This window comes from Perca flavescens, chromosome 2 (assembly GCF_004354835.1).
Source record: "Perca flavescens isolate YP-PL-M2 chromosome 2, PFLA_1.0, whole genome shotgun sequence".
NCBI lineage: Eukaryota > Metazoa > Chordata > Actinopteri > Perciformes > Percidae > Perca > Perca flavescens.
This window is the reverse complement of record NC_041332.1, coordinates 39,410,559-39,422,015: the sequence shown is the minus strand read 5'-3', so window position 1 is coordinate 39,422,015 and position 11,457 is coordinate 39,410,559. Positions and strand designations below refer to the sequence as shown.

General features: G+C 39.8%; 1 protein-coding gene across 1 annotated transcript in view; it reads right to left on the bottom strand.

Annotated features, from left to right (window-relative positions):
• Window positions 1-202: 202 nt before the first annotated feature.
• pmm2 (phosphomannomutase 2) overlaps window positions 203-11,457 on the bottom strand; it is a 13,245-nt gene continuing 1,990 nt past the window's right edge. The window contains exons 2-8 of the mRNA XM_028602106.1: window positions 11,171-11,282; window positions 10,991-11,067; window positions 10,317-10,408; window positions 10,039-10,138; window positions 7,038-7,113; window positions 5,749-5,864; window positions 203-1,702 (exon numbers count right to left, since the gene is read on the bottom strand). Coding sequence (XP_028457907.1) covers window positions 1,598-1,702; window positions 5,749-5,864; window positions 7,038-7,113; window positions 10,039-10,138; window positions 10,317-10,408; window positions 10,991-11,067; window positions 11,171-11,282 — 678 coding nt within the window. The 3' untranslated portion in view covers window positions 203-1,597. The remainder of the gene's footprint in view (window positions 1,703-5,748; window positions 5,865-7,037; window positions 7,114-10,038; window positions 10,139-10,316; window positions 10,409-10,990; window positions 11,068-11,170; window positions 11,283-11,457) is intronic.

Below are 11,457 nucleotides of genomic sequence, written 5' to 3'. Positions count from 1 at the left end.
TGCACTAGAGTTCTGGTTTAACTTTGTCAGGCAGCTCAAACTAAGGAAAGACCAGAAAGTACTTAGATGGATAGCCTTTACCACCCAGTTAAAGCCAGGAAATGATGCCATATTCAAGCAATGGGCAGTAAAAGTAACTTAAGGCAGTGTGTACGATAATAGACAAGGAATTACAGACTTTCCAAACATTAAAAGAACAATGTTTCCTTCACAATCGGGATTTATTTAGGTACATAGAATTTAGAGATTACTACAACAAAAAATTGAAAATGGAGAACTCGCAAGAATTCTATCCAGTTATAAAAGATATGATGAATGCTTATAGGTCAAATAGTAAATACATTAAAGTAAGTTTTATAAAAGTATTATGGAATGTAGGGGCAACTCAACATTATATCTGAAATCAAGGTGGGAAAAGGAATTAAAAGTGGAAATTCCATCAGATGTATGAATGTGTGAAACTCAACATACTTCCACAAGTTCACAACAATTGAAAGTGTTTAACTGGAAGAATTTGGTGCGCTTTTTTATTACACCTTACAAGTTCAGCATCCAAACATCTTCAACAAACCAGCCCTGTTGGAGACAATGTGGCAGCTGTTTTTTGGAGTTGTGAAAAACTCAATTCATTTTGGGAGGATGTATATTTAGTTTTGAGTAATGTACTTGGCTATAAGATTTATTTCTCATGCACTCACACACTGTCTTATACTTGGGTCATATTCACTTGTAACATTACTGTTAAAAATCAAAATAACACTTCTAAATCCTCATTATACTTTTTAGCATATATTTTTCTTTTTTACTTTATATGCTTTATTATTTCCCAAATATCACATCTTTTACAGCAGAATTTGATACAAGTTGATACTACATTCAAGTTTAAGTGTCATGTATTGGGAACGTCACACAATTGTACAAAGCTATATTTTTCAGATACATTCTCCAAAAAATGTTATGAGGTACCATAGGGGCCACAAAAAATATTGATACACTCACTGGTGATATTTCCACATTAATGTACAGTTTGCTAATGTCTACTGATGACCATGACTTCTTGTTTTATAACATCTAGGAGAAAAATCTCATAGCACACAGCAAGGGATGTGGTTATGGTTACGGTTTGTTAAGATAGAATGATACTAAACATGGCTGAGCAAAGAACCCAATAAAAGACTTCAACATAAAATGCTACAGCCACAACATTTGACAAACTGCAAATGGACACATTTAATTGGCAATTGTTTTAATTTAAGGTTTACCATGAGGTAATGTTGATAACACAGCCAGAATCAAAACGACAAATTAAAAACCATTAAATCACATTCAAAGCCATTACATCTCTCATTCAAAACGCAACCAAAATACCCAGAAATCCCTCTTCAATTAGTCAGTAAGTGTTCCCTCTCCACCCTTGACATTACCCTTTGGTAATGTCAACAACACTATGACGCTGGCTCTTTCCGCATAAATGATTTTTTTTGTAGTTCAATCTCTAGATATGTTTTAAACCGATAAATAAGACCCCTAATATAAGTCCCTCTTGTCGGTTTTGTAAAAACAATGTCAGCATACAGTAACAGTTGCGGTTTCTCGCTCACGAGAAGAAAAGCTGCTGACAAAGTTGTTGCGTTTCCTCTGGACAGGAGACTTCATGGCCTGTGGTCCGTGGGTCACAGTAGATCTCATAGTCGTTTCCTCCCTACACAGAAACACAGAGGTTAGCTTAAGAGAGGTTCCATTCAAACCACTAGTTATTGCTCTCAGTCTACAAATACCCCATAGAGACTTTTAGTTATCTAGGACAGAGGATGATGTTCTTTTCAGTGAAATTATACATGAAGTGAGTTATAAACTGTTTTTATTTTCTTTCAACAACTGCTAATATTACTGGCAGAAACATCAAATTGCTATATACCCAGCAAACTGCTATATACCCAGCAAACTGCTATATACCCAGCAAACTGCTATATACCCAGCAAACTGCTCTGGATCAACCTGATCACTGGGAAAATGGTTTTGAATGGGGACGGTAGTCAGCTAGAGCTCAGTGGGTTGTCTTGTCCGGTCTTTACAACTCATCCCTTGGCGTGATCACCTTTACAACAGCACAGCATGCAGACCCTTATTTATCTGGAATGTCTACATCGGTGTCGGTGAGAGGAATCTCTCCGATTGGCAGTTTAGCTAGAGCGAATCGGTGCACGAGAAGAAAAATAGAAGTGAGGAAAGCAAACGACTGAAGTCAAGAGAGCACACGCACTCTCTTCACATTTTTCATCATCTCATCTGATCAATCCAATACACATAACATTAGAGCTGTCACAGCTAGCTAAAAATTACGTCTGGATATTCCCTCTGACAAAAAAGAATAAATATTTTTACACATTATGTCCATAAAAGGGGAAACATACGACGAGATATATAACTACTTGTGCAGGTATATTTATTTCAACATGAACATGGCCTTTGAAAGATCTACATACCTACACATTAAATAATAAACTAATGAAATAATGTCCTATACCATAAAACTTAGTCTATATCCACGACGTTCCAGTTCCAGGATTGCTCTCGTTCTGCCAAAAATTCCGCTGGATGTCACTCTTTTTGGCCAGATGTCCATTACCTTTCGCTTTCTTTACCTTCCACTTTTTAATAAACCTGGACTAACCAGACCCTCCTCTGCAGTGCTTTGAAGGAAGGTCTGGCAATGTGAGACTACATATAACTTAATCTAAAGAGTAGACCGTAGACCCCTCTATCTCTCTGCACCGTGGCTGGTGCTAGACTGCCAACTGAGCCCCCTAGCAAGCAACCTAGCTAACTAACCGGCTGGCCACTACATTAACAACTTAATGTTTCATTCACACACTACTGTCACAGCATAGGAATGCACAAGGGACAATTTAGTTTGGCTCATTTTCTGTAACCACTATAACTGTTAGCCTGAAAGCACGGTGGGTGGAATTAGCATAGCTATCTAGCCGGTTGCAGCGGGCCACTCAGTCCCTCAGGACCGCAGGGACACTCCTTACTGAGATAATGGATGACAGCCCTGGGAATGGACAATCTGGCTAGCCATCTCCCGATGCGCCTGCTGTCGGGCAAACGTCGGCTGCAGTCGAAAAGTAAAAAAAAAAAAATTACCTACTAAGTCATTTATTAACCACTTTTCCTTAACCCTGATGGTAAATGTCATGAGGTCAAAGAAAGATTTGCAGGGGAATTAAAAGGAATTAGGAAAAGACTCCGACCTGCCCTTATGGCGTGTTCCTGGCAACCCGTAACCCGTGTTTTCACAACCTTCTACTCATGTAAGTGCCCTGGAACGGCAGTCAAAACCATAACTTACTACCCATGAACTCGTACCAGATTGTTGTACTCCCAGTTACAGTTTTTGACGTCACACACACATAAACAACAATGGCGACCCTTGTTGATGCTGTACAGACGCCGGTGATTAACGGTGAGAAATAGAAATAAAAAGACAAAAATAGGCAACGTAATGTAATTCCGCACATTGTATCAAAACAATACACATGTGATTTTGTACTACTACAGGTTATGTTTATTAAATGGAGCCCAAAATATGTTGCCGACTAGAAATCGCTAGTATCAGCTAGCGCTAGCTAACGTTAACGTTAGGTAGCCTAACCTGAACCCTGCCAACGGCACAATGATTAGCTAGTCAGCTTTGACGGTGTGCCAAATGTCATTATTTGTATCATCAGACGCACAAATCTGCTGTACATAAACGTAACTAAACCAACTTTCATTCAATCACAGTTTATCTGGATGATGTCATGCTGAAACGCTACCAAGTCGTGAGTCATAACTTGAAGTCGTCACTTAGGGCTAAAAATTGTGTCTGGAACACAGCATTACACTCGGCTATGTAATCATGCGACACCGGATGTAAAGGTCCGGACACACAGAGCCGACGGCCAAACGTCAGTTGGGCTGATCAGTCTCCCCAAATTGGTCAAAAAAGTGCCTTGGACAACACCAAAGCGATGAGAGTAATAAGTCTCCATAACAGCAGGCGGCGCTAATCTGTTATACAATCTCATATTGTACTAAAATAGTTCACCAAAACATCTTCATTTCAGATCAACAAAGGTCAGCTTAAAAGATTTGTCAGATTTTGAGAGACTCTAGTCACGCTCATTCCGCTCCCTGTTTCCGGGTTAGCACTCTACCAATCAGATGGGTCATTTGAGTCCGACTGCCGGCAGTGCCCGCCCAGCCGATTATGCATGTCAAATCAGCCAAAATGAAGGACGACGGCCCCTCGGACGGATGACGGCACGGAACACACCGAACAGACTTGAGTCACAGACCTCGCCAGACTGTCCAACGGCCGATTATCAGTTCTGTGTGTCCGGGCCTTTAATGACGTGGATCTGTCGGTGAAACTACACTGTTCTGAAGGTGGACTACAGAAGCAAGTCTGGATACTTCGCACCTTGGGTTCTCACTGGGTGGGCACTTCATGCAGGCTCTATAAACATGGATAACCTGGTGGAAATATGACTTCACCAATTTTTTCCTTCTTATTCTGCATAGGTCATGTCTCTTCATATGAAACACTCACTGCACATAATTTCGTTATTATTAAGCACTGGACTGAAGGCTGTTTCGTGTATAGGTGTTCTGCAAATAAAGTTTATTATCATAATTGGTTGCTCACGCTCACCCACCTGTCCACTCATATTTATCCACATGAATCCCAATTATTTTATGAAAATAATTGTTAAATGTATGTATACAGGTGAACTTGTTTTGGACGCTGCTTTAGGTTAAAATTAAACCAATATTCAGTGAGCTGTGTAACTTTGGATTCAGGGATCTATTCATTCACAGTTCTGTAAACACATGCTCACTGTAATTTTACGCATCGGAGATGAGAGTTAAGTTCTCACATTAACCGGTTTATTAAACAACTCAAAACAGTGATATAAAGTACATTATCATTACGGTTAGCTGGGTTGAAATGTCTCACAGGGTTACGGTTGCTGGCGCTACTGCTACTAATATTTTGAATATGAATGGTGAAATGGTGATGCGTCGCTTTAAATTGTCCTGCCGCAAGGACTTTGGACGGCATGATCTCCTTTCCTTTCGGATAGGATGGTCCAGTGTATCCTATGCTAAAGGAGATGATAAAGGAAGCATTGAAGCACCTTTCCTTATCACTTAGACAATCGGAACAGCTCTTATCATGGCTGCCACTTAACTACTTCTGGGTCATTTCACTCAGTTAGGAACCGTTCTAAGCTAAATTAACTATTCAACCGCAGTGGCTGTTTTGCATGTATCATAGCAACAGTTTGTATATCCGGTTTCCCTTTTTGGAACAATGAATAGATTACCGCCGCCTGCTGGTATTAAGAGTTATTTCCTCAGAACGTACAAGTTAGTTGGCGCAGAACGTACAAGTTAGTTGGCGCAGAACGTACAAGTTAGTTGGCCGTCGGCTGTAGTCTTTGCAGTGTGTTCAAGTGAAACTTTTTGGACAAGACAAAGGTGACGTTAGGCAACGCCAGTCAGGATTTGTCACCACTAGTACTTTGCTGTCTGCCTAGTGCATTAAATGTAAAAAATAAAACATTCCTTGGCTTAATATTCCAAGTGTGTGGTCTTGATGGGTTGCCTGTCTGATCTTAGCTTGTCGTTCTGTTGATATTCTACCTTTGAAAGAACCATGTGCGATCTACAGACATCAGCAGTAGTTAACATACTCACAGGTTTGGTCTTGTCTCCAAAGAAGTGAATGGTTGAGTAGTTGTCCTTCTCAGCAAACCCCAGACAGAATCTCTTATCCCAACCATCAGGAAACACATCAATACTGATTTGCCCTCCTGCAGAGAAACGAAGACCAAGAAGCAGGAAGAGTTGATGTGGGAAATTAACATCACACTGACAAAGAAACAGCCACAGCTAAACTGATGTCTCACACTACCCCAAGTTGTAGTAGTATATGGTTTTGTTTTGTAGCCTGCTGGTTAAGTGTTGCATTACGCTTTCATGTGCTAACCTCTGGGTTTGACAAAGAATGTCTACAGTTTTCCCAAAATAGAAATCAATCAATAACTTAATCAAAGCAGACAAGTCTGAAGCTGCTACTGATGCTGTGTTCCCTACATACATGTATTTCAATTAGTGCTGGGCGGTATACCGGTTCTTACCGGTATTCATTTCCCAAATTATATACATTTTTCATATACTGTAATACGGTATTGGCGCGGAGAGGGCTAGGGCAAAGGGGAACTACAATTGAATTGAGAACGGGGCCCCTATTAACTGCGTACCTTTCTCACTCATTGTCACTCACTCAACAATTAATAACCCACAACTAACTCTCTTTGACAGGATTATGCCGCGTTCTATTTACTCGGTTTTAACGAGGTCAAAGTCGGAAACACGCCCCCTGACCTCGGATTTACGAGCTCGGAACTCGTAAAACCTCGCAGTAGCCCGAGTTCAAAATCCAACATGGCTGCCCCCTGTATCAACAGTTGTGAAAGCTGCAGTAACATAAAGTTATAAGCACTTCTGTCTTATTTATGTCACTGAATCAGTTGTTCACACAGGCATGTCCAACTTCTATCTGTGTACATGTTGTTATGCTGTTTGAATGCACAAAAAACGGCGTAATGCGTTATCAACTGGTTGCTAACAATAGCTTACCGGGCTAGAGCTAATGAAAACAATGAAAATCTGACTTTTAAATAGAATGCATTCAACTCGGGTAGGACGTCATTCCCAGTTCCGGCTTCCGAGTTCCGAGGTAAATAGAACGTGGCATTAAACACCATAGCACACAACTATTTGTGACATAAACAATCTGTAACACTAATAACAGTTACACCACCAAATGGCATGCTGGGTAACATTATAGCTGCTAGCTAGAAACCGCCAGAATCTTTTTTCATACTGCCCAGCACTAATTTAAATGGACTTGTCTAGCTTTTGAACACAGATTCACCCTAAACACAAACACGGCATAACTGTCATGAATGCAGTGGACTCACCGATTGAAAATGACAATCCCTTTCCTTTGAACTCTTCCTTTAATATGGATACAAACTTCTCTCGGATTTTCTCTTTCTGAAAAGAGCAACAAAAAAAATCACAGCCTCTTTCTTTTTATACCAACAGTTTCGGTTTTGTGGCTTCAGTTAAAGAAAAAGTTCAGCCAATTTTGGAAATTTGTATTTAGCTTTTAATGAAGAACACAAAAACAAATTTCCATGTTTGACAATCTGTACAGCACTGACTGTACATAATATGTAGATTCTATCACAATCTTGCTATCATGTAAGTGTCGGATACACTCTGCAAAGATAGACAAAGTTTAACCTGAATTCATTCATTTTGTGGCCACTAGCACACAAACTAGAGCCCTGCATTTCAGGCCGAGCCCGACGGGGTCCGACTTATTTACGCCTCTGTGGCCGAAATTCAGGCAAATTTTCACATCAGAGCACACATGCTGGGTATCGGGCCTGTATAGACTTCTCCTTTTCATGTTTTAAACCTCTTTCAAACCAATGACTTGGGCCCTGGTTATCTGACCAATGTTCAACCCTTCTTTTGAAAATTCAAACCAAGCCAGGCAGCAGGTACGACCTGGGTCACAACCCAGGAGCAATGCATAACAATTACCTTAAGTGCTAGAAATGGGCTGGGCTTTACATTACACATTATCATATTCAGTGAACAGCTAGTCTCACATTGCCAGACCTACTGCAACAGCGCTGTGGAGGAGGGTCTGGCTAATCCTCACAGTATTCCGGGATGGGAGAAAAACGTGCTCTGGTTTATTGGCATTTCTTTAAACCAAATGTGTATATGCAAAAGTTGTTTTAGTCATACGAGAATAAACTCAGATTGGAAAGATAGTCTAGCTAGCTGTCTCAATTTACGAAGCAGAGATCTGAGGAGCAGTTAACCATAGTATCTCATAAACTCAAAAACTCACAAATCGACCAGAGTTTAAAATTCCAACACAAAGAAAGAGGAAGGAAACTGACATCGGCAAAAGACATGCATCCGGTGGAATTTCCTGCGGCACTGGAGCAATCCCAAAAGTGGACCGTAGTGGATATAGACTAGTGAACAGCTAACATCACATAGTCCAGTCCATCTGTATACCAGCAGAACTTATGTTTTGTAGCTACTTGAATTTGTCATTGAACAGTTGGGAGAAAGAAATCACATTTATTACACTCTAAAGCACAAATAAATAACCATCAAACAGTCAACAGATGATTTTGTGAAGACGGATTTCTCCTCTGCATTTCATTCAATGCAGCAGTAATCAGGAAAGTAGGTTACTCTAGTATTGATTTATAACATTTTAAGACGAGGGGACAACATTTTTCTTTGTTTGATATCCTTCAAAGTAAAATTGGGCTTGGCTGTTGGCAAGAGTTACAGAAGAAAGGATGACTGGACTAAGCCAGGACTGAGCCTTCTCATTTATGTTCTCGACTGACGCCAAAAGCTATCGGTAGCTGCACTCTTCGGTCACACAAACAAATGACATATGTACACATGTCCTGTTACAGAATTCTGAGTTTCTTAGTGTTTAATGTAATTTTTCTGTTTTGTATTAAGTCTGTTGTTTGCTGTTTGTTACTGTAACTGTAACATCAATTTAACACACAAAAAATGCTCCAAACCTTTTTTTTTCTAAATTAAGCTAATGAAGAAACGAAAATAAATATAACCACCTTGCCATGAAAAACAAAACTGAACTATTTTAATGGCTGCAATAATAGCCTATAGCAGCGATCGTCAACTGGAGGCCCGCGGGCCAGATCCGGCCCGCCAAAGCTTTTAGTCTGGCCTGCAAAATAATCACGAATTCAGAAAATGTAAAGAGGAAAAAATGCGTTCGGTTACTTAGCATTTCAAGCATTTACAGCAGGTAACATTACACAGGTAGAGCACAATCCCAGCCCCCTGTATTTGCATCTCTATTCACATGCCGGGATTCTGTACAGCGATGCCTGCGCTCCACACACACAGCTGAGCAGAGATGTGTGTGCGTTAAAAACACACACACCACTGAGTCGAGATGTGTGTGCGTTAAAACACGCAGCACCTGACTGGGAACAATACAAAGAGGATAATCAATGGCCGCTGGAGCAGATTAACTCACGCTAGTCTCGTTACTGTAAGTAGGCAATACATATCAATGCACTCACCTGTAGACCGGCATAAACATGTAGAAAGCGATATATCAATCTGTTCTGTCTGCTCAGTCCACTCTTGTTCACCGCTGTTTTAAGCAAACACAGCTCTACTCTGCAAATAGCAAATTTTTACAAACAAGCTAAAACAAAAGCTGTCGGTTTGTAGTCTAACTGTTTATCTTAGTTTGCCTGGAATCTTGAAATTTTGACAATTTTTTTATGAACTTAACTGCTGGCTGAGCGAACCATCCTCTCCGCTGGAGCGGTAAATATACGGTTGTATTAAGACCAAAAAATTATACACGTGGCTATTTAATATGGACGTGAATGGCGCGACCATTATGTTTGTGTTCTTCATTCTTGATGATGATGATGCTGGTTGTATTATTTTGCAACAACATCGTTTCATTGCAAATGAGGCATACATGACGAATGCAAAGCCTGTCCATTCATCATTAAAGCTGGGCTTTTCCAGTCAACTTTTCGCTTCAGCCTCTTTGACAGTGACATTCTACCTGACAACAGCGTTTCTTTCTGCAAGCATTTCCACCAATCAGGACGCTGCATCCTACAACCCTGTTTCCATAATCACAGACTTTAACCATCACTCCTCAGTGAACTGCCTCCTAGTCTGAGAAAACCATTAATTCAGCAAGAAAGTGAACATTTCGCACAAGAATAGGCATATTAGGTATAAATTCATATTTTTTCATAAATTCATGAAAACAGCTGCCCACTGCACATTTCACATTGAATTGATTAATGCAGTTTTAAATAATGAATGTTCTCACTGAAGCCAAAGAAATGGCTTAAGTGTAAATGTGTTTGCTACCTGATCTAGCTCATAGAACTCCTTCCTTTCTTCCTGTGTACAGCTGCGTCCAATAGGGGAGATGTTCAACATGCCGTTACGGAATTCAATGAATGTCCCCCTGTGAAACATTACACATTACAATGTAGCTAAACCAGATGATCACTATCCATTATTATTTACATTCTTAGCTTCCCAGCATCCTCCCATGCCCAGTACATCAGAACTACAGAACTAGCTGTTATTAAAAAAATATATATATATATATTGATAATGAGATCAGGACTCAATGTTTGTACCTTTTCTTGGGCAGTTTGATCTTGGCCATGTAGTTGAGACAGAAGTTAATGAAATCTTGGAGTAGATCTTCACCCATGTGGGCCTGGATGGACTGACAACAGCAAGCACACAAAGTTAACCTTCTGGGGCCTGTTACATGAGGTAACGCATCATACTCAGGGTATCGTCGTACTTTTGGGTTCACAAAACCAAGATTCAAATGGCAAATAATCTTAATCTATCAAACAAAGACTTTGAAAATACAGGCTTAAAAGCATTCACATAAAAATTTACTTTTAATTTAATGATCCTGAAAGATGGAACTGGCTTCAGGATTCTCTCAAATTAGAACAACTTGTTTCCATTGGGACGTTCAAGATAATACTTGAAAATGTGCTACATAGGGACTGCTCTTGTTTTTTATTGCCTTCTTATTCGTTTGTTTTTATTGTTTAAGTGTACTGTAATTATGTGATTGTTCCTTTATACATTTTTTACATATTGTAATTTGGGTATTGTTTTATGATTATTTTTATGATCATATTATTTACTGTAATTGAGATCGTTTTATATATTTTTTATGTGTGCTGTAATTAGGGCGTCATTGGAAAAGAGAGCTTGCTCTAATGGCCCTCCCTGAATAATTAAAGGTTATACAAAAAGGTGTGCTTTGGTGACATAACATAAATCTTACCTGGACAGAGAGTAACTGTCCATTTTTATAGGCCACAAGACCATTCTCAGCAAAAACGTAGTCCATTTTCTGGATCACTATCCACATAAACATACAGAAAACAGAGAGTCAAAAGTAATTACATACTTGAGAGACAGATATGCAGTTGGTCTACTACAGAGGTACAGATGTGTGTTTTACCATCATCTCCCAGCTGTTCTTTGATCTTACTAAGGTCCGACCCTCCTACCACTCCGACTCGAACCTTAGTCCTGAGCTTCTGAAGGAACTCCGCCATGGATGGAGTCACACGCTGAAAACACACAGACACACAAGTTACTGACATGATGGGATAAAACACATCAATTATAATACTTATAGCAGCTATCAATCTGCATGTATTTCAGTCGACAGGATTTATGTCAACTAGGGATGTAACGATACACTCAACTCACAATACGATTCACGATTGTAAGTTCATGAGTAGG